The 23,430-nt window shown below is 48.8% G+C and overlaps 1 protein-coding gene and 1 long non-coding RNA gene across 5 annotated transcripts; both read left to right on the plus strand.

Annotated features, from left to right (window-relative positions):
* The first annotated feature begins 669 nt into the window (after positions 1 to 669).
* Positions 670 to 13,764, plus strand: ROGDI (rogdi atypical leucine zipper). 4 transcript variants are annotated; one of them, XM_032125479.1, is made up of 11 exons: positions 670 to 748; positions 3,160 to 3,231; positions 4,504 to 4,586; positions 5,882 to 5,936; positions 6,458 to 6,538; positions 8,851 to 8,946; positions 10,205 to 10,303; positions 10,773 to 10,886; positions 11,631 to 11,680; positions 12,210 to 12,336; positions 12,859 to 13,764. In XM_032125479.1, the coding sequence occupies exons 1-11, from the start codon at positions 707 to 709 to the stop codon at positions 12,898 to 12,900; spliced, it is 861 nt and encodes a 286-aa protein (XP_031981370.1). In that variant the 5' UTR covers positions 670 to 706; the 3' UTR covers positions 12,901 to 13,764. The 4 variants fall into 4 exon arrangements, with proteins under 4 accessions (XP_031981370.1, XP_031981374.1, XP_031981373.1 ...); XM_032125483.1 differs by lacking the exon at positions 10,773 to 10,886; XM_032125482.1 differs by lacking the exon at positions 8,851 to 8,946.
* A 5,730-nt stretch (positions 13,765 to 19,494) lies between these two features.
* Positions 19,495 to 22,658, plus strand: LOC116451758. Its single transcript, XR_004243324.1, has 2 exons — positions 19,495 to 19,779; positions 20,791 to 22,658. It is a non-coding gene; the product is annotated as an uncharacterized LOC116451758 (long non-coding RNA).
* Positions 22,659 to 23,430: the final 772 nt, after the last annotated feature.

The raw sequence follows: 23,430 nt of genomic DNA on the forward strand, positions 1-23,430 counted from the left end.
CACTAACTCAGCAGTGAGTTGGGTATTCTAAGACATGATCCTTAACTGAAATGTTTACAAGCTCTGGCTTGTGGATAATGAGATAGTTGGACAGCAGTAGCTGTTTCTGCCCTGAGGAACGAGGATGAAATGAAGTGTGGATGAGAGTGGGTTTCAGGTGCAGTGAGTTACAGGTGCCCGAGGAAGCACTCCTTTTGAGCATGTCATTAAAAGCAACAGATAGAAAGTCGAGAGCTGTGCTTGCAGCAGGAACTGGTGCTGTTGGAAGATCTCCCTGCCCTGGGCGTGAAGGATCATTCCCATATCCCATCCCCCAGCGGCTGGTTCGGTGAAGGTGCTATGCCCGCACGTGTCGCTCGCAGTACAGCCGCTGTGAAAGGGAACTCGCCGACTTCTGTGCAAGGACCTCACTGCCAGGATACATGTATTTATTTTGAGAAGTAATGAGACTTCCACGTCTTCACTCATTTCTGAGTATTCTTGTTCAGCTCGGTTCGATCCTCGCCGCTCTGCGCTGGGCTGGGCCCGGCAGCTCAGACCCCTCCTGCGGCAGCGCCAGGCTCGGGGCTGTGCGGGCGATGGCCCCGCCCTCTCTGACGTCACCCCGGGCCCCGCCCCGCGCGGCGGCGGAGGAAGCGGCGGTGCCCAATCAGGCGCTGCAGGGCCGTGCGCGCGGGGTGTCGGGGGCGGGGCCGGCGGTGTCGGGATGGCGGCGGCCATGGCCAGCCAGGGGGAGCGGGCGGTGCTGGTGAGTCGGGCGGGCGATCGGCGGGGCCAGGGAGAGCGGCAGCGGCCTCTCCCCGCGCATGACAGCACTGCTGGGCCCCCGCAGGCTCGTTCCGTCTGCTCGGGCGGGGAGCCGTGGAATGGCGGCAAGGCCGTCCCCTACCCCCGAGTCCGGGCCGAGCGCTGTACGGGGTCCGCCTTGGCCCGGCCGTAGAGCGGCTGCCCTGACTGCAGGCGCTGCCTAAGTTCCGGCCGTGCTGTCGGGCCAGGCTTTCGGACCGGCGCCCGGGCTCCGTCGCGGCGTGGTTCGAAGGCCGCGGCCTCCTCCCGCCTCGCTCACCAGCGGCGCCCGGGTCTCTGCCACCGGCGCCGTTCCTCCGGTGGGCCTGGTGGGGTGGGGTGGCGAGGCCGGGGCCGCCCTGCTCCCAGCACACCGTGAATGTGCCCTTTGACCTTGGTGTGCCGCTGACCGGCCCCGCACATGGCGGGTGCCTGAGCTGCCCTAGTGACCTGGTAGCAGCGGGGACGGCGCAAGTAGGCGTCACTGCGGCCTCCCCGGGACAGGAGCTCCGAGGAGAGGTGAAATCTCCGCTCTGGAAAAGGGGTTCAGAGATCCATCGGTCTGGGTGGAAAGCGACATAGGAAAACAGATTTTTCTAATGTCCTATGGTTTAGAAGAGTATGACCAGCACTCCCCAAAAGTACAACTGTGCAGTGCACAGATGTGCACGAACTTGACTTAGTCCAAAATTAATGGGCAGGGGAAGGGAGGTTTCTTGCTGTGACTAGAGGGAGGAAAGACACCAATGGGGATTTTGAGTAGCAACACCTGCATGATGCTGGTGGGTTTTGGAGGTACTAAAGGTATGTCCTTCACCCATGGGATCACTGTTCCTTTAGGAACCTGGAGGAGGGCAAGCATTACAGAGTGAAAGAGCTGCAGATCCATCTTCTCCCTGGTGATCAGTGACAGGACCTGAGGGAACAGCATGGAGCTCTGTCAGGAGAGGTTTAGGCTGGACATTTAGAAAAGTGTCTTCACCCAGAGGATGGTCAGGCACTGGAATAGGCTCCCCAGGGCAGTGGTCACAGCACCCTGCCTAACAAAGTTCAAGGAGTGTTTTGACAACACTCTCAAGCACATGGTGGAATTCCTGCAGCTGTCCTGTGCAGAGCCCACACTTGGACTTGATGATCCTTGTGGGTCCCTTCCAGTTAGGGATGTTCTATGATCAGTATAGTTCCCAGAAACCCAAAACAGGATTAAAGGGTCGAAGTCAGTGGTCCTGCACCCAAACTGCTTTGAAGGATAACAGGGAATCCTGCCTGGCTTTGTTGTGTGTGCCTGCCTTGGATAAATGTTTTCTGAAACAAACCTGATTTAGTCCTACTGTTTGTTGGGATAACTCTTGCATAAGGTGATGACACATCAGTGGGGGGGTTGCGTTCCTCATGGTGAACAGGAACCGTCTAGCAGAGAAACCACAAGCCTGAAGTTCTGAGTTGACCATACCTTTCCTATTTTTCTATGGGCAATCTGCTCAGAACTCTCCCCATGGAAAATTTCTGTTTTCTTACAGGATGACAAGTGGCAATCTTTTCTTTGTCCCATGCTTACTTCTGTTCCCCACTTCTTTGATGATCTGCATGGGGTCTTATGGTTTAACAGAAACATTAGCTGTGCTTTGAGGGTCTGCTTTATACAGGCTTCTCTGTGGCAGCAACCGATGGAGGCTCAAGGCAGTGAGTCATCAGATCCAAACTTGTTTGTTACTGAATTTGCCCCAGTGATTGGGAGTCCCCAGCCTGTGCCCCCCCACCCCCTTTTTTTGGTTTGGTTTTAGACTGCTATTGCTTGGGGAGATGCTGGGGGTGGGGGGTGGGGGATGCTCATTTTAGTTTTTGTCTTTGTTTCTCACCACCTAATTAGCAACAAATTTGTCTGCAAGTTGATTCAGTCTTGCCTTTGCCAGGAGTTGGTAATGGATCTCCCTAGCTTTACCTTGGCCCATGATCTTATTTCCTCCCCTGACCCATCAAGGAAGGGGAGGTGAGGGAGGCTGGGTGGGTGTCTGGCAGCCAGGTGAGTCCATCCCAACAGCTTAAAAAGATGCCCCAGTTTTTGAAGCAGCAGGATTTTTACTTTGCTCTGAAATTCACATTCAATTCTAGGTTTTTTGGTACAGTGATTTGTGTAAATGTTGCTTTCTTAAAGACAAAGCAAGAATGAGGACAGTTCATTGGACTGGAGTGGAGATGGGGAGACTGAGGTGTTTCAACAAATCAGGAAGAAATCTTTTGTTCTCCTCCTTTATTTAAATAGCATGGAAACAGCAGTAGACTTAGAACTTAAACAATTTTCTTATGTGTCTGAGAGATTTGCTTCTGGTGTTTGATTTCTAATGATTCCACTGCTATCTTCCCACGACATAGGAAGAAGAATTTAAATGGCTTTTACAAGAAGAGGTCCATGCTGTTTTGAGACAGCTGCAGGATATTTTGAAGGTGAGATTAATTTTATCTGGTTTTTGTGTTGTGGCTTTGTCTGACCTTCTATGTAAGGAATAGGTTTCCCCTAGAGGAAAAAATTCTTGGTAGAGGCTGCACAGAAAGGTCATCCATGCATGTCCAGTTCTGTCCCTAGTGCTTGCTTGCCCTCTGCTCTTAAGGACTCCCAGTAAAGCTGATTTCCCCAAGATTGCTCTGTTCTTGATCCTCTGCTAAGAGCTGCTTTGAAAAGGCACATGGAGGCAGCCAGACCTATCTGCCAGGCATTTGCGTGAGATATGAATATTTTCTGGAACAGAGAATCTGGATCTGCCTGTAATTCTGACATGTGCTGGTGGCCTTTAGCTGACAGCTGCTACTTGTGCAGTAACTACTAGCATGCACTCTCCTTGTTCATAATCATCCTTTCCTCGACATGCCCACTCCTCTGCTGGTACCTGCCCCTTTCAGAGGCCTAATGTGTTGAGCTCAAGTAGATGGGCAACACTTTTCTGACCTTTCTCCAGCCTGAGCATGCGTTGCAGGGTCGACTCTTTCCAAGCAGACAGTGGGGATCTGGCCAAAGGGACTTGGCGTGCACTGAGAATGCACCATGTGTCTGCTGGGTCAGTGTTCAACAGGCCCAGCCCCTTAACACTCTGTGGTTTTGGGAGGTTATAGTGTGATGGAAGAGCAGGGCCAAAAATGTGGAGGTGAGGGGCACGTGCCAGAGGAGGTAAGAGTGCCGTAGTGCTGACTCAGATCCCCAGGACTGGAGTCAGTAGCAGGTGACAATAGACAATACCTGTGTATATAGTACCCACTTTGAAGAATTTATTATAGTTTTAAGGGTGAACTGTGTAAAGGGCAGTCACCAGCTAGGATAACCAGGTGGCGGGGTGGTTTTCACTCCAGACTTCCTTCATGTGTAAGGACCAGCTGTGATAAGGGGCAGCACCATGGTGCCTGACGTTGTGCAGAGCTGAGCTATTGGGTGCTGCTCCTTCTGTGGGCAGCTGGGGGATCCTGCTGGCACTGCCCAGCTCCAGGGTGTGGGATTTCCAAATGCCTTTCACTGTAGGTTGCATGCACTGAGCCTTCTCCTGGGCTGCACCGGTCCTGCAGTAGGACGAAATCCAAGTGCTCTGCTTGGTGGACTTCAGGAGGCTGGCAGAGGTGACTGCTACATATTCAGCCACTTGCTGGTGTCCACATTATCTTTGTTCCTGGCTCACGGTGTGCTGGGCCCAGGCAGATGCTCCAGCACTCACTGTGTCCTCTCTTGGGCAGGAGGCCTCCCACCGCTTTGCCCTGCCCACCAGTGGCTCAGGAAGAGCTGTCAAGCAGGAGAACTTTGTACTAAGCACGTCAGGGTAAGTGGTGGTGGTCAGCGGGTCACTTCCCTCTGCAGCAAAGGGTGCAGGTCCTGGAGGATCTGTGGTGAAGGGCTTTGCAGAAGCCCTGGTGTAGTGGGTTTTCTTTAATAGGAGATTTTGCCTTGAGGAAAACAAACTAACTCTCATGGGAGGTGAAGGTAACAGTCTGTAGCTGTGTTCCAGGGCTGCCTGAGCCAGCCTTCTGCCATTTTCTGCTGACACCTATAACGTAGTCACTGATTCCTGACCATATGCTCATGTGTTACCTCAGTGCTGTGGGCAGTTTGCCAAGGGGCGTTTTTCTGATTATGACACAGGGAGTTGCAGTTACAAGACCCGAACTCTACCCTTGGCTCAGTTTCTGACCCTGACTGTGGAGAAATCTTAACCTTTGTCCTAATCTTCCTAAAATAACAATAGTAAATCTCCTTCACACAAAGCAAACTGAGGCTTTTGCAGAAGGTGCTATAGACGAGCAGTTCTTCTGAAATTGATATCCATTTTTTGATCTTCAGTGTGTCCCTTGGACTCAGTAGCTGCTGTGGCAGAGGCCACAAGCTTGTCACAAAGCAGTTCACCTTAGTCCTTAGGAATGTCACAGCATTGCAAAGAATCATGCAGTAATTCTGTACTAAGTTTGAAGGTTGTCTTCTTCAGATCTTAGTTAAACTTAATTTAGTTTTCATTTGTTGTTGTTGTTGTTGTAAGGTGGATCTTGCAGTGTTGATCTGAAAAGTAAGTTGATCTGAAAATGTAGGATATAGCCCAACCAGGTGCTTCAGTCTTCTTCTCACACTTCATTGTAGATGTGAGTCATCTTGCAGGACCTTTCAAAGGGTTTGGGGTGTGGGTTTTTTATTTATTTAAGGTTGTGGGGTTTTACTTATTTAGGGTCTTTTTTCTTGGAATGGGGTGTTGTTTGTAGCTTTCAACTCTTGTAGGAATCACCTAACACTCCAGTGTCAGTAATTAATTTATTGTCTTGTGCTTGTGCCTGCTAGAGCTGTTTGTAACAGCAGCCAAATTGTTGACAAGTGATAAAAGGAATAAGAATGGGATCAGAAATGAAGGTAATGTTTTAGGCAGAGCAGTTAGGGTGAGGTGGCCCATAAAGAATACAACAGGAATTGACCACAGGCCAAGAACTGGGGACTTGAAAGTGTGTGTAGTGTTCAGTCCCTGGGCAGAAGGAACCGTGCTGGCTACACAGGATGAGGAGGGGAGGTGTTAGGTCGGCAGTTGATAGGTGCCTCTTGTGACATATGTTGCCCAGATGTTTCCTCTCATTCCAGCACAGACCAGGTGAAAGGTGTGATGACGCTGCAGGGAGATGCACTGTGTCAAGCTGTGAGTACTTGCCACACTTCTTGCTTTGTACTACAAGGGGTGGGTGTTGTCCTTATCACCCTTTCATCACCTCAGGGAGGGAGGTTACCCTGTTCATGTGTTACCTATGATCAGTGTTCTTTGTCAGTCCTCCCTAATTGGCCTCAATGTTTCAGCAATATGGAAATTTGTCAAGATCCAGCATCTGACACCCCCTCCTACCACCACCACATGGTGGTGAGTGCTGGAGTCAACTTCCATGGGGATTCCTTGCCTTTACCACCTTCGATGTGTAATAACAAGTTTCCTTGGGGGCCTTCTGGGCTGAGGTCATGTGTCCTGCCTGTATCCCAATTCACTCAGTGCCTTTCAACCTATTCTTTGTATTAATATCATCCTGTGCGAGCACTGAGATTCTGGCTTTGCTGGGGCTGCAGAAGGCAGTTTGCCAAGATGGTCTGGGAGAATGGAATATGACTGCCAGCCCCCATCTTCTGCATATAGGCATTTCTTACTCTCATGTGTTCGTTTCTTTCTTCAAGGATGTTAATCTGAAAATGCCCAGAAACAATCAGCTCCTGCATTTTGCATTCCGGGAAGACAAGCAGTGGAAATTGCAGCAGGTACCTGTTGGCTTTAGATGCCTGCCCGTCCATAGCCTCAGTGCTCTCTGAGCAGTAACTTTAGTCCTTTGAGAGAGACCTGTTATGTCCATTCCACATGAGCTACAGTGGTAAAAGCTAAGGAGGAAGCAGGTGCAATTAAAATCAGTTAAATTCAGTTGGGGTTCCTGGGTGGGCTCCTTCCAGACACGCCAGTTGATCTGAAGGCTGGCTGCTAGCAATCATGCTCCGTTAAAGGAGTGCCTGAGGTGCCTGTGCTGGACTGTCCCATGTCATCCCAGGCTAGCAGGGCAAAGAGCAGCTTCAGGGGCTTTGAGTAGCTTGTTCTCATTCTCTTGCAGATGCATTTGTTTACACTGAGAACAAATTACTGTGTTCCAGTAGTATGTCTGAGTTCCCTCAGGTAAGGAGTTAAAAGGACGCAGCTATCCAGAACCAGAATCTCTTTCCCATCATTTTGCTGGGAGATAACCTGATTTCAGGACCTGACCTAGCGTCTGAAGACATGGTTTGCCTCAATTCCTTTGTCACAGCTGAGTAGGTTGAAGGGAGATGTATTCAATGTACTTCCCTGTGCCGTAGCTCAAGTTTTTCTAGTTGATGAGTGCATTTGGCATTGAGTGCAGTTCCTAATGCCTGCTTTAGCAGTGAAAGCTCTACCTAGTAACTTTGTAGAAATCTAGAAAATTGTATACTTGGACACTAATGCCAAACTTGACTGAGTTTGTTTATGCCTTGCAACAAAGCAAGGAAGTTTTTGTGACAACACTCAGCAGTGCCTCTGCTTTTGTGGCTGTTTTGTACTGCTGCCTGGTTGACAGACTTCTACCAGCTTTTATGGAAAACACTTCCCTTTATTTACTTGCATTATGTGTTCTAACGTCGTTCAGATATGGAGTGTGAGTGCCTAAAGGAATGAGTGCAGAAGCATTTAAAGTGGTTATATGGTGATCTTTGGCCTGTCTAAATTAAAAATTAGCATCTCAAAGGATCACAATTGTCTTCCCTTAGTGAGTGATGTCAGCTGGAGTTTTGTTTCTCTGTACAAAGTGAAGTCATGGATAAGAAGTTGTAGCATAGGCACGTTTTTGAGGAACACAAGTGCAGGCACATAAATGTTGAGGAAGTTGATTAGAAAACAGAGCAAAATCAAGCGGGAATATGAATGAAGCAAATCATAACAGCAGGGTTGGCACTGCTTGGTTGGGTAGCGCTGCCAGGAACAGTTTTGCTTGCTCAGAAGCCTCTGGGAGATATGAAGACTGGAGGTGATGATGTTTGGAGATGCCCAAGTACCTGCAGAGTCTTTCTGCAGTCTGACACTGGGCTTATCATTCTCACTCCTCTCTGTAGCCTCCAGTGCAAGAGCTTTCTAAAAGCAAGGTTGTTCCGTGTTCCCTGAGCTCTGCATTAGAAGGAATCGGAGCCAGATCTATGCCAGGGAGGCTTCTACAAGGATGTAGAGCTGGGAGCTGCGATTGCTGGAGGGCACTGTAGATACATCAAACTACAAATACCCCAAGCTGTGTTGCCTGTCTCCCTCCCAGCAGACACTTCTCATACAAGCTTCTCTGCGTAGCTCTTCCATTTGCACCCTCTGATTTACTCCTTGGGCTTGTTTTTCAATTTTTGTGCTGCTGCCTGAAATTGAACAGAAGTCAGTTTCTCCCAGGGCTATTGTCTTCCTCTGGTTTGTCCTTGCTTCTGTGAAAGCAAGGATACACCTATCAACCTTGCTTTGATAACTGTGTTCCTCCTGCTTGAGAGGAATTCAAGCCAGCTGTGTCCTGAGTCTGGTCCGGTCCCACACAATGGCACAGCTTCTTGATGCTGGAGATAACTCTCAATCCCAACAATTTTACTTTAAAAGGACTCTGGGATACTGCCAGAGACACTGTATTAGAAGTCAGTGCTTGCTGCTCATTGATGTCATTGGTTTTAGCTCTAATAGGATGGAATCATGGTGCTAGAACTGACTGCTGTATGCCATTAGCAGTGAGAATTTCTACCAAGCAGTCATGGTCAGAGCACTCCCAGGATGAGAGTGCCTGATTCAACAATATTTGTACTGACAATCCATGTTGTAGCTGTCAGACTGTTCTGCATCTCCAGTCCGTGAGTGGAGAACCCAGTAATGCTTCTGGGCAGCAGTGGCAGGTTTGTGTTAGAGTATGTCTGACATTTAGACATGGCATTAACATTTGAGAAGACACCATTCTTAAAGTCAGTGAGATAACTGGGGAAACCTTTACTTTCCAGCATGTGTTATTATGGAGTGTTTCTTTCATAGGACTGCATTTGTACCTTTGCAGATCCAGGATGCTAGAAACCATGTGAACCAAGCCATTTACCTGCTTATGAACAGAGATGTGAATTACCAGTTCAAAACAGGGTTGGAAGTGCTCAAGGTGAGGAGAAAGCCCCTGCTGCATGGGTAGAAACATGCATTTTTTCCCCTCCGTTTGTGTTTTAAACACAGTTAATGCACATTACTGCCTTAGGGGAAACAGACTTCACAGCTGTACCTGTATATACCCATGTCAAGAAGTATCCATGTGACCTCATATTTTATATGAATCTGTACTAGTTTAGCATTAGTAACAGGGCTGTACACCCTGGTGAACAATAATCTGAGCAGTTGGTGCCCTGTTACTCACCAGTGATAATCTGGGAGGATCTTCCTTGATCTTCTGTGGATAATGCTGTTACATAATTTACGCTCTTTGTTGATCGGTGCTGCTGGCGAGAGAGCAGCAGTGAGGCAGCCATCAGCAAACAAAAGATGACAGTACTTGTGATTATCTGAAAGTGACTTCTCTCTTGCCAGTAGTATTTGCTGGGGTCTAATACAGAGTACCTGCTGCTGCATGGCAGTGAAGCCCAACCTTTTGCTTGGAAATGCTCTCTGAAGGCACCAGAATTTCGGCTTGTTCATTAGAATCCATCACAACATCAAACATGAGAAAACTATACTTTTTTAGTTTCCATATGGGCAAGGGCTGCTCATAGGAAGAAGCTAGGTAATAAAACTATTTCCTTTTACTTTCAGGTGGAAGTAGGGGGAGATATTAGTCATAATACAAAGTGCCTTCATCTTAGCAGTCATGAGCTCTGTAGCAGACATATGTTGCTTCCCCCTTTTTTTCTGGAAGAGGAAGTCTGCCTGAATAGAGCCTTTGAACTGTGGTTTCCGGCAGGATAGACCTCACAATGAGCTGGTTCTTTTTTCTACTGCCTTGCTCATAGCTGGTTATGAACAGGGGGAGCCCATTCAGCAGTTGTACCTGTGATGTGGGAGTGGGAAGACCGAGAATGCAGCTTGTCATTTTTTCCTTAATGCCTGTTCTTCTGAAGAGCTGATGCTTCTGTGGCATCAGTAATTGATCTTATGTTGCCTTGGTATTCTTGTCATGAATAGCTGTTCTCTCATCAGTCACAGGTATTGAACACTCCTGACCTGTCTCATAAGTCTCTGATAGTGGTACCAGTTAAACTGCATTTATGTGGGAGCCACCCCTTCCCAATAAGTTCCTGAATTCTTGGAAGGGTGAAGGGTGGTGGCGGTTGTTGTTTTAGCGCTTGCAGAAGGCTGTAGGATTCTGCAGCACAGTGTCCAGAGCTGTCCAGGAATCACACTCAGCAGTGGTTCTGTACATTATCTTGTAGCTTATGGATGCTGTGATGTTGCAGCTCTCCAGAGCCCGAAATCGGCTGACCACTCCTGCCACTCTGACACTACCAGAAATTGCCTCCAGTGGTCTCACAGTAAGTATGTGGTGGTCTAGATCTCTATACAGGTCCAGCAGCCTGAACAGTTTGGGTACTGGGCTGCATCCTGGTGAAAGTGGGTTTCTGAAGTATCTCCTGTGGCAGAACTGAAGCAAGGGCAAATCCTGAGTGGTTTTGGCTGCTTTGTGTCTTCCTGTGGGAATGCAGGTGACTTGAGCATGAGGGCTCTGGTAATTAAGTTCTGTTCTCTGCCCAAGAGTCTTGTCCAGGGATGATTTGCCCTTGTGAACACTGCTCCATCCTCTGTTGTCACTGTCATGCACATACCATTTGATCAAGGGCAGCAGGAGCAACAACCATTGCCTGCAGCTTCTGAGTCTTTGTTTCTCTCCTAATGTTTTTTTTGCCATGGGGTAATTGTAGTGTGGCTTGGGAAAAGGGAATGATTTCCCAGCATTAGAAATTATGATCTTTCCACTGACAAAGAAACTAATTTTCTTGCCAGAAAATGTTCACCCCTACGCTGCCTCCAGACATCCTTGTGAATTTCTATATTAACCTGAACAAGCTGTGCCTCACTGTCTACCAGCTCCATGTGCTGCAGCCCAGCACAACCAAGGTGATGCCTGCTATCTCCTGAGCCTTGTTTAGTTTCCTCTCTTTGCATCCCACTGTGAGGAGGAGATTGCACTGCTACCTGGTGCAATGTTAGTTCATAAGATAATGCAGGAATGAGTTCAGCTGGTGCTAAGTGTCTGTGTTTAGGTCTGCTGCACACAAAGCACTGGCTCTAAATCAGGTTTGGGGCATGGCTGCTTAGCCCAGAAGAACATACCAGTGCTCTGGAGTAAGCCATTTTTTACCAAATATTTTAAATATAGTTTGATAATTCTTTGTAATTTTGGAAGGGCGTAATTATATTAATTCAGTTTACATCAAAGTAGCATCTTGGGTTTCCTGAATGGAGTTTTGATGGATACTTTTCTGCTTCACCTGTTGCATGGGTCAACTTGATGTCTTGTAAAAAGAGCATTCAACTCTTAAGCTTTATGAAGTGCAGTCCTTCCATAAGGAAGATTTTCCTAAAAATCTGTATTTTGTTTTTCTTCTGGATCTTCTCATCTTATTTCTGTAGTGATAAAATTTGTAGCTACATTGAACTTAGCCAGTGTGTAAAATTTCTTTCATTGAAGGAGCAGGAAGGGTTCTAACAAGAGGGATTCCATATTGATGGAGTGTCCAGGCAAATAGAGTGTGGGTGTTTCTTGATGTCAGGCTACTGAAAGTGTAAACCTCAAAAATGTCTTTCTTCTAAGTAGTTTGTTTACTGCATCAAAATCCTAATGATCTTTTCCTTCTCTAGAACTTCAAGCCTGCTGGAGGGTCTGTTTTGCACAACCCTGGGGCCATGTTGTAAGTACAGTCACTACAAGGGTAGTGTAGCTGGGTAACAGGTGTTGGTATGTCTTGAGGGTGAAATCCAGACAGCTGTGTGCAGTTTCCATTGTAGCATCTCTGAAGTGGAGAACCTGGACTGAGTCATTTGCTGTGCCTGTGAATGCTCTCCTGTGTCTCTTTAATTACTTGGTCCTAAAGGCTGAAAGATGTGAATTTCCAGGATTCAGCCCATCTATACAGTGTTTATCTAGAGTTTATCTAGAGATGAGAGTTTACAACCAAAATGAGTGTTTGGTTATTGGCATTGCCATCTGCATTCCCTGCCTCTGTGCCTGTCTGGAATGAGGTGAAGTTCCTACCTTCACCCTTTAGCTTAACTCTAAATCTGGTCAGAGGTGGTCTGAGTGTTTGCATTCTGTAACTTTGCCAGGTGCTGATTTAAATGTGATAGAAATCATCATAATCTCTCCCATGGGAAGGTAGGACAGTTGAGTTGTGTTCTATGCTGTTGTGTGTGAAGCTGTGCTCTTTTCCCCCCCTCCAGTGAGTTTGGCAGCCAGCGATATGAAGTCAGCCATGTCCATAAAGTGGAATGTGTTGTCCCGTGGTTAAATGATGCCCTTGTCTTCTTCACAGTTTCACTGCAGCTTTGCCAGCAACTGAAGGACAAGGTAATGGCCTTGGAAAAGGGGCTTTGTTTTCAACTCTGGATTTTGAGAGGACCTCGGATCTGATGTGATGTTATTCTGTTCAACTTGATGAAAACAAGAGATGAGTCAGTGTTCTGGAGCCAGGGAGCTGGCTGGCACTGCCTAGCAGACAGCCATAGGATAAGTATAGTGGTGTGGCAGATGTCTGCTGAGCTGGTGACTAGATGGAAAGGACCAAGTAGACACTTCTGTGTTCTCAGTCATGAGGTGGATGAGAGGAAACACCAAGTACTAGAGAGGAGCAACCTAGATTCCAGTAGATCAGTGCTCAGTTCCAGCTCTGCAACTGGCCTGGCTGCCACCTTGAGCAAGTGACTTTGTGCTCCTTGAGTGACACCAGCAGCAGCAAACCTGCCCTTCAGTAGTGCTGTGCTGAAGTGTATAATGCTGTGAAGCTCAGTCCTCCCTCACACATTTTGTGCTCTTTTTTTTTTGTGGTCCAAGGGGTATAGGAACTTAACTGCTTTTCTTCTTGCTTTCCAGATCTCCGTTTTCTCCAGTTACTGGAACTACAGGCCATATTAATTCTCTGTGGAATGGTCTAAGCCTTTACAGTACTTCCAGTGTTTCTCTCTTTGTTTTCTCATGCTATCTGAGTCCAGGTCAGCCTGAGGAATGCTGGGGTTCACTGCCAGATGCCCTCCACAGGGCAGGGTCAGTGTACCCAGAGACACAGCTTTAGTAGCCTTGTCTGGAATTGCTGCATAAGCAGGGCACCAAGTAGTGCTGGGTGGTTGGCAGGAGCTTCCACTGGTCCCTCTTGTGCATTGTGTGGCTCATGCTTCCCAAGGGCCTGGTGAGTTACACAGGTCTGTTAAAAAGGATGGGTGCTCTGGACCACCCTCACTAACTAGATCTGTGCATTGTGCTGTAACTAACTCCTGGACTGTGAAGTAGCTGGAAGGGGGGAAAACTTAACACACCTCTTAATAGGTAGGGCATGTTGCTCCATGTAGTGAAATATGTTTCTGTTATCTGGTCCAGCTGTGCTTATGACTAACCCTGAGTGACTCCCTCCCCTGGCTGTTCTGTCCATCCCCATGTTACTGATTCCCCTTTGGGGATTCTCTTACTTTCTGCTGTTTGAATTCTTTTTCCCCCCATCCAGCATCAATGTGATAATTATTTTTTTCCTAAGCCCTAGTTGGGCCGATTGGTCTTTTCCAGGTTTAGTATCTTGTTTTCACTGCCAGCCTTTGGAGTTGCCTTGGTGTACCTTGTGCAGTCTTTCATCTTGTCATTAAACACAAAGTGAGTACCCCATTGCTACTATGATTTGCTGCCTATGGATGCTACAATGTGTAACTCATCCCTTTAGCCACTGATAACTGAAATAAAGACCCTCAGACCTGCAATGCTCATGCGGGCTGTGAAAGAATGAGTATCTAAGATCCTGTGCTCTCTCACAAGTGAGTGGCTGTTCTTGGTTATGCATGCTTTTTTTATGTCTTTTGCTTTACTGGGGGAGGACAGTAGTGGTTTCTGGGGGCACAGCTGAGCAGCTCTTCAAAGGCTGGGCCTGTTTGCATAGCCTCAGCCCAATGCTCATCTGATACTTGAGCACTACCTGAAGTAGTTTTCCAAACGTGCCTTGACAGTCATGTTTTGGAAGAGGCTGTAGGCACTCAGACTGGGTTGGGTTAGCTCATGGAGTCATTCAGAACATCTCTGGCAGAGTGGGAAGTCTCCAGGTCCCCATTTAGTGTCTTCTCAGGAAGCTGCCACCTACCCACGTGGCTCTGTTGCCCTTGGAAGTCTTTTGCAACTTTCTCAGCAACAACAGCAACTTTACCTTTTTGTGAACAGGTGTGTTTAAATGCTCCCGAGTTTCACTTTGTTCTGAATAGCCTCAAGGAACAGTGAAAGGGACAGCTGCTCTGACAGGAAGGATGATGGAGAGCATGGGCAGCCGGGTTCCTCTCCCACATCTGCTACTTTGAGCTAGCAGGGGCAGAGGCAATGTGATGGAAGAAGTAGAAATTCCCAGGGATGAGATCCCAATCAGTGGCAAAGTTGGGGCTCAGGAGACCTGGTTTTGCTAGTAAGGGTTTGCTAAGGGATTGGCCGGGAGAACCGTTCCAAATGCATAGCTGTTGGGGTTGACAAAAAGCCCCACACAGAGCCCTAGTAGTGGCAGGCAGCATATCATGCATGCCAGGCATGCTGTGGGCCAGTACAGCCAAGCTCCTCTGGCAAGGAAAGGTCAAGAAAGGCAGTGTAAGGCAACAGACAGCAGTGCTGGGTGGGGACAACAGAGACCCTACTGATCTGACCAGAAAGGAGCAGGGAGAGAAGAGGGGGGACAAGGAGCAGGCAGTCTGCACTCCCTGATGTTACTGGCGCTGGTTCTGGGTGTGCCGTGGCTGAGGGTGCCTCCGCTTCGTGCAGTAAAGCTGCCTCGCTCTGCAGGGACACGGGAGGGCCCCCGAGCTGCTCCGGGACCTGGTTCCTGCCAGGCAGAGCTGCGCTTTGCCCAGCCTGGGCAGCCCGACCACTGCTTCGTCTCGCGGCGGGCAAAGATGTTGGTGCCCCGGGGGGCTGCCCAAGCCCCCGGAGCCGCTCGCCGCCCGTTTCGTCCATCCCGCCTCGCCAGAGGCAGCTGGTCACCCTGGCGCGGGGTGCCCAGCGCCCAGCGCCCCGCTCCGCTGCCGGCCGGACCCCGCGCTCCCGCCACGCCGGCGGGACCTCACCCGGCCCCGCCTCGTGCCGCTGCTCGCCCTGCTGAGGGCAGCTGCCAGTGCCGGTGCCCTTCTAGCAGAGCCACTGCCTGGTGCCGGTGCCGCCCGGGCAGAGCTGGGGCTCTGCTCGATGCCACTGCCTGTGTCGCTCGCTTGCGTTGCCAGTACCGCTCGGGCAGAGCTGCTGATGGGTGCCACTTCTGTCCCCGCTGCCAAGAGCCGCTGCTGGTGCCGCTCGGGCCGAGCCTGGTGCCGGCGCTGGCTCCGCCCCGGCCCCGCGTCCCTGCTCCTGCACTCATTTTCACACACAGGCACAGGAACACCTGTACCCCGCAACATGGGCCTCCACACGCAGACCGTGCTCGGCACACACCGCTGCCTCCGAGCTCACACGGTGCTCCAGAGGTAGTGCGTTCTGGTGGATGCTCTGACTCTGAGAACAGCCTGACACACATACAGCTCCCAACACACCTGCACATCCACACGTGTATCCCTCAGCACCAGCCACCACTTTCCTGTCCCTGGTGCCCGGGAAAGCTCCAAGGGTTCCTGGGGACCTCTGCTGGAACACTGGGCAGAGTCTGGATGGCTCTAAGGGAATGCCCGCGGAGGAAACAACTCCTCGAGGACACACACAAACACGTATTTCAGACCCTCAGCAGCCACCGGGTCATGGCAGGGCTGCTTCCAGCCCCTCTTCTGAGGGGCATTTTCACGGCTATTTGCCTTCCCTCCCTGCCTCTGTGGCTGCTGTGGTGTGTTGTGGGCCGCTGCAGCATCCAGAGTGATAGTGCCACTGGGGAGGGGTGCACGGTCTGTTCAAAATGAGGTATGGCAGGAGCCCCCTTTCCTGGCTCTGGGCAGGTAGGATGGAGGGCTGTACTCACTCAGAAGTGAGTAGGAGACGGAGCAGGAGGCCTAGTGCCTGTACTGCTAGAGGTGATGGAAAGTGCAGCTAACCAGCTCTTACAGGAAGAGCCCACACCAGCCCTGCCCCAGTTCACAGGATCTTGCCAGCAAAAGGGTTCCATGCAGCACCTGGCCAAGACCAGGGCTCTGCACTGTGCAGGACAGAGGCAGAGGGACATTGCGTGGTCCCATACGGAGCCCCCCAACCGAGTTATCACTGGTAGTCTACGACCCAACATGTGTCCCCACTCTCTGTTGGACCACAGAAGAGGGATATGCTGGCAAGAAGATGCAGTGTCACTTTCTGGCTGCAGTGACTGTACCCGTGCAGGGTCAGCATCTGGGCTCTCATGATGGGTGGGATGGGCTGGACACCTCATTCCAGCTGGGCTGCTGTGCCCAGACTGCAAGGGAGCCACTGGCCAGCTGTGGGCTTTGCAGATGGGAACTCCCTGGGGGTGGGTTTTCCTGGTGCTGTTGCCCAGGACACTGCCTGCTTGCTGCCTGCCTGCAGCTGGCTAGCACCCTGGTGTTGGGCACCACCGTGTCCATGGCTCACATTATGACCCTATGTCTGCCTGTGGGTGTTACCAGTGCAGAGCTACCACTTACTAGAAGGTGTTACCAGTGCCTGCCTGGCACACTGCCTGGAACAGACCCTGGCCTTGGTCAGTGAGAGGCTGCTGCCCTGCTGACATGGATTCCTGACAAACCCTGACATCTTTGTAGGACTTGTTTTCCCCAAGCTGGCAGGGTTAAAGCTCTGCATAAAATGTCTTCTGCTCCCAGCTCTGTGCTGTTGAGCATGCTTGCTCAGGGCTCTGGGGCAGGGACTGGCCACATATGCTGGCCCCTCAAGGTCCATCCTTATCTTCTGGGCACTGCTGCTGTGCCTGCCTTGAGCCCTGCCTAGTCCCTTTCTTCTCCTACCTTTTGCTCTCTCACTGCCTGGGTTCTTGGCCCCTGCAGGGAAGCACCTTCCTCTGGTACCTGTGCAGATTGGCAGGGAGGACAGAGTGCCATTTTTCTGGCCTAGTGGGTAAGAGGGTGGGGGACCCCCAGGACATGTCCATGGATTTCCTGGAAGTGTGTGCTCCAGCTCTGTATGCCCCAGAACTCGGTCCAGTTCCCTGCTCCTCTTCTTCTACATCTCTCTATCCTGCTACTCATCCTTATGGGTCTTTCTCCATCTCATGATCTCCCTCTATTTTCTGCTCCTTATCCGTCTTTTTCTCTCCCTGGTTCTGTTTGGCTCCCCATCTGTATCTTCAGCAGACTAGATCATCAACATATAAAAGAGGCTCTGTATGTGTATCCAAAAGTGTAGTATGTCCATGTACCGTGTGTGGGTCACAATATGTATCTATAAAGCCTTGTATTTCTAGAGCTGTAAGACACCAAAGTATTCTCATAGGTTCTCAGATCTGACCCTAAAGGAGAGAAAGAGGGAGGGAGAAGCATCTGAACTGTAAAATTCTCTGGTGGCATTAAAAGCAGGAACTGCAGTAAGTCCCAGGTCCTTGGGGCCATGTCCTCATGTTCTGCCTCCCAGTCTCTCTTTGCCCTACTCTGTATTCCCTAGCTCTCTAGATCTCTGCCCTCTGTCCCTGCCTCTTCTATTCACAGAATGTTAAGGGTTTGGAATAGACCTTAAAGATCATCTGTTCCCGATCCCCCTGCCATATGGTCCCACTAGACCAGGTTGCTCAAGGCCTTACCCAACTTTGTCTTTAATGTTGCCAGGCATGAGGAAGCTGCAGCTTCTCTGGGCTACCTGTCCCAGTGTCTCACCACTCTCACAGTAAAGAACTTCTTCTTAATGTCTAGTCTAAATTTTGCCTTTCAATTTGTACCTGAGGTAAGCTCATTTGGTGAGAGCATGGTGCTAATAATGTTGTGAGTTTGGTCCCTATATCGGCCATTCACTTAAGAGCTGGACTTGATGATCTTTCTTCCAACTCAGAAGATTTTATGATTCTGTGATTACTTTTTGTCCCATCACTCTAGTGCCTGATGAAGTAAGCGTCCTTCTCCTGCTTCCCTGTAGGCCCCCATCAGATACTGGAAGATACTGTTGTGCTGTTCGTTGTCCCTCCATCTCTCTCTGCCTGGCTCCCTGTCATCAGGATTCCCAACCATCTTTTTCCCTTTCTGTAATTTTGTCAACTTCCTTGTACGACAGTTGTTCTCTCTGTTTTGCATCCCAGTCCCATTCCCTCTCTTTCTCTACCCCCCAGTCCTGGTCCCTGTTGCTCTCTCTGTCCTTCTCTCCATCACTAGTTATGTTTGCTCCATCACTCTGACTTGCTCCCTATCACTGCTTTTTTATTTCTTCATCCCTTTGATTCATTTCCTACCCTTCCTTTTTTCTCTCTATCTCTCCGTTCCATTCCTCATTCCTCTATTTACACCTCTATCCTTCTGTGCTGTTCCCTGTCCTTTATTTCTCTAATTTTCTATTGTTCTCCCCGTTTCTTTATCCCACTCTCTATCCCACTGTCTTCTTTGTCACTGTCTTTCTCTCTGGGATAATTTTTTGGCATTCTGTCCCTCAACTTTTTTATTTCTCTACCCTTCTTTTTCCTTCTCTCTCTCCTGTCCCATTGCCTGCCACTGCTTTTTCTTTCCAGCTCTCTGTCCACCTTCCTGTCCCTATTTTTTGTCTGTCTCTCTGTTCATCAACTTGTCATTTCTTGCTACATACCTTCCTGCCCATCACAGTTCTTTCTTTCTCCATCTCTGTCTTGCTCTGTCCCTTATTTTTCTCTGTCCTTCTGCCCTTCTTTCTTCATCTCTGTCCTGCTCCATTGCCCTCTTTTCATTTCAAGTTTGTTCTCTGTCCTGCTCCCTGTCCCTTTTCCATCACCGTTCTTCCTGTCCCTTTTCTCTCTGCCTCTCCCCTCTGCTCCCTGTCTCATTCTTTCTCTATGTCCACAATTCTTGTCTCTCTCTCCTCTGTCCTGCTCCCCATTCCTATTTCGTAATGCTCCATCTATCCTCTGGCCAATACTAATTTTTTCTCTAACCTGCTTCCTGGCCCTCTCTCTTATCCAGCGTGCTGCTGGGTATCCCTCTGTCCTGCTCCCTGTCCCTGTTGCTTCTTTCTCTTTCAGTGTCTTGCTCCTTGTCCCTTTGTTTCTCTCTTTCACTCTGTCCTGTTCCCTGTCCCTTTATTTTCCATCTCTGTCCTACAGCCTATTGCTATTTTTATTTCTCCATCCCTTTGATTTGCATCTGTATTTGGTTTGTGTGTTTGGCTTTGGTGGGGGGGAGAGGGGCTACAGGAGTGCTTCCCTGCAAAGCTACTAGAAACCAGTGATACCATCTGATAGAACCAATGGGAAGCCATGACATACCCAAGGCTGAGTCCAACAGCAATGGTGACAGTGCCTCTGGGATAACAAATTTAAGGGGGAAAAAAGTTACTGCACAGAAGCAATTGCAGGCAGAAAAGAGAGGGGTGAGAACATGTGAGAGGAACAGCTCTGCAGACACCAAGGTCGGTGGAGAAGGAGGGGCAGGAGGTTCTCCAGGTGCTGGAGCTGAGATTCCCCTGCAGCCTGTGGTGAAGATCACAGTGAGGCAGCTGAGTCCCTGCAGCCCACAGAGGTCCATGGCGGGTGAAGAGCTCCACCTCCAGCCCATGAAGGAGCCTATGCCAGGGCAAGGTGAAGCCCAAGGTGGAATCTGTAACCCCTGTGGGAAGCTTGTGCTGGAGTAGCAAGGACCTGTGGCCCTCCCAGTGGAACCCACACTGGATGCTCTTGGATTCCACCTTCAAAATTGAATACATCTGGGAATTAGTCCAACAGAAAAGGTACCAGCACAGAAAGTTGCTGCTGACCTTTACCTTTCCAAGGTATCTTATCATCCGAACCATGTGGGCTAGGAGGTTTCTTGCACAAATTATCGTACTGCCATAATTTTCAAGAATGCACCTCTGAAATTTAAAATATGTCTGGGGATTAATCCCACATAAAAGGTGCCGGCATAGAAAGCTGTTTCTGACTATTACCTCCTCTGGGCAGCCTATCATTGTACTGCAAATACTGGGACTAGCTGTTTGCCTTGCCAAAATAAAGGTATTGCCATAATTTTTTGGAGCCCAGCTCTGAAATTTGGATACCAGTTCTAAAATATGTCAGGGTGAATTACTCCCACAAAAGAAAATAAAAGAAGTGCCAGGAAAGTACTCTGACTGGCCTTTGCTTCCCCTGGGCAACCTACCATACCGCTGACAGCTGGCCTAAGTACTTTCCTTCCCAAGAAAAGGCTCTGTTTTTCGCTTTCCAGAGACCACCTCCAAATTTTGAAATCCATGACAAAAATTCTATACTTGTGTGGATTGCTGTCCTACAAGAGGTGCAAAGACACAAAAGTGTTCCTCACCCTTACCTCCTCTGGGTATCCAATTATCTGCGTACCAAACCTGGGGCTAGGTGTTTTCTGTTCTTAGGAAAGCCATGGTCACCCACTTTGAGAAGTCCCCCTCAAAAAATTACTATGCCTCCTCCAAAGTATAAGGCATCCAGAGATGGCTCCTGTCTAGGTTTGGAGACAATTTAAAAGAGGACCCTCTGGAATGAGTTGTCTCTTCTAAAAGGGTCACAACAATCCCTTTCCACCAATAGGAAATGAATACTAATAGATCGAAGTGAAAAAACCCCAACAGTTTACTAACAAGCAAGGGAAAAAAAAAAAAGGTAAATAACTGTTAATAATAAGTGTCAGACCTTACCCCCACACACACCGGAACAAAGACGCAAAATGCCGGAGGATACCCCTTCTCGACACATGATACCAGATGGCGCCTGCTTTCCCTCTGCAGAATAAACAGGACAAGTTCCAGCAGCAGATGAAGGCCCGGTGGCTCGTCCAACATCAATCTCCTCTGCACGGCAGAGCTCAGCGGGACAGACAGGCGGAGCAGCTGGGTTGGAGTCGCTCGGTGTGTCTTCTCCCCGGCAGGACACACGGGAGCCACTCTGGACCCTTACCCGGCACGGCTGGGAAAGGAGAAGTTTTTTTGCCTGGGCCAACAAACCGAGTCAGCCAAGGAAAAACCATGCGGCACAGCGCTGCGAAAAACCTGAGCGGCGAGACTTCAAAACGCCCCCGCAGAAGCAGAAACTCTTCCCCCTCTGGCCGCACACACCTCCCGTACCGGGCTGCCGGCTCTTAAAGATACAGCAACCATTTTTTTGGGAAAAAAGCAGAGGATCATGGAATATACTATCACAATAATTCACTCCAAGACACTCCCACACAAAAGATGCCATGACAGAAAAGCTGTGCCTGGACCTAACGGTCCCGGGCATTCTATGATCTGCACAACAAACACTGGCTGTGGCTGGCATTTCAACTCTGAAATTTGGATACCTTTGGGGGTTAGGTTTCTTCAGGGCATTTTCTTCCCATGTGTTGTCATGGAGATGGCAAATGGACATCCATTAAGAGACAAAAGATGTAGGCAATTGTCATGATCCATCCTCTTAGAAATGCCTGTGCCCAAATTAAGGTGCAAAGAGACCATATGCCAAAGTCAACAGTATGGGTTTTATTTAATAGTAAATATGAGAGAGAGAAAAAGAAAGAGAAAGAAGTAGGGGGGAACAGAATAAAGAAAACATCACCATCCATGGATCACAATGATATTCCGTTGATACTTTCCAACTGGTCTTCTTGGTGCTGATGGTCCCCCCGAAAAGCAGAGAACCTGATGGGTTAATATATGCTCAGGCCAGGTGGCAATGTCCGGGTACGTCCGTCCCTGGCGGGGGGCAGTCCCTTGCAGCAGACTTTGGGCTCTGCAACAGTGAAAAAAATGTGATCATACATTCATCTGGAAAGAAAAAACATAGCACCAGTGTGTGTCTGTTGCGCAGTTTACAGACTGAAAGGGGAAGGTGATGCCCCAGTCTTTCACTCTTTCAGAATTAGGATCCCAAAGAAACACCCACCTAATTGCTCGAACAGTAAAGATGCGAGGACAAAGAGCTCTGATTGGCTTTTACCCACCCACTGCTGCTGTTCAACAGCTCCACATGATGGCAGTGTGTACTTGCAAAAGAAGTAAATGTTCCATGGTTATCTCTAAACCATCACAATGTGCACATCCAAAGTTGAAAATGTCTAGGCACTACTAGCAAATAAAATGTGCCAGTAAAGAAAACTTTCACTTACCTCCCACTTCCTTTTGCAAACTTGTATTTGAACCACAATCAAGAGGCAGTCAGCTTCCCACCTGCAGCTTGTAAACTGCACAAATCCCATGGTACTCTGCATTTTCCTGATCAGCTGTATGTACTCTCACATGTTTTCGCTCTCAAAGAGCTAAGTGCAGAGGCCTGCGGCGGCTATCCTGCCCTTAACCAGAGCCCCGCGTAGAGAGCAACTTGTTACTTGTTTATCTTAACTTTGATAAATGCCTTTTGTTCTCTTGGGAAGATGCATACTGGGGAAATGACCACAGCTATAAGCACCAAGTGTGAATGTTTTTCCTTTATCTCCCAGAATGCTGGGAGATAGCATGTTTTTGTGAGCGGATGATAAAAGGCAAAAAAGTCTGCCCTGCCAGGTGTTTGGGGGTGTAGCTGTTTTGTCTTTCGCTCTGCCCATTTCCAAAACTTTCTTAAAACTTCTCCATGGTAGAAACATATAAATACTGGAGTGTAATAAAGATAGACCCTGCTCGAAGAAGCAATGGTCTCTGTTTTTCTTCAAGCTGCTGCAAAACTAAGGAGCAAAATTTTAAATGCTGGGCAAAAATCTCGGTCACAAAAGATGCCAAGATGAGAAAGTTCTTGCTGGCGCCACATCTAACTCACACCCCTTAAACTCCATCACACACCCTGGAACTATGCACTTTCCTTCTCAGCTATATGTACCATCATACACTCAATTTCACAGAGTCCAAAGTGTCCTTCTACATCTCACACAGAAAAACATGCCAGGACAGAAGCCGTTGCAGGATCACTCACAGCCTTTCAGCTACACATAGCATACTGGGGCTATGCACAATTCTCAGCTTGTCCTGGTTCTGGCTAGGACAGGTTAGTTTTTGCAGTAGTTGGGAGGGGGCTAGAACAAACAGCCAGTTGTTGCCTTCACCTGTCCCTTGCAGCCTATAATCTACATCAAACATACAGTACTGTGCACTCTCCTTCTCAGGATTTTCTCAATCCCATAGACTACAAAGCTAAAATGATACGTTTCCTACTACAGCTTGAAAAGAAAAATGTGCCAAGACAGAAGCAATTGCTTGGCTAATCCTCCTTGCAGTGTATCAATGCACCACACATATTAGGATTATGCACTTTTCTTCCCAGCTATAAGTACTATGACATTATTTATGGTCACTCAAGTCAGCTTGTTGATTTCAAGTCTTCAAGCCACTGCTCCCAAAAATAAGGTTTTAGAACAAAAACACAGTGCTGGCTATCACCTTCTTCTTGCAGTCTGTAAACTG

Source organism: Corvus moneduloides, chromosome 16, assembly GCF_009650955.1.
Source record: "Corvus moneduloides isolate bCorMon1 chromosome 16, bCorMon1.pri, whole genome shotgun sequence".
NCBI classification, from domain to species: domain Eukaryota; kingdom Metazoa; phylum Chordata; class Aves; order Passeriformes; family Corvidae; genus Corvus; species Corvus moneduloides.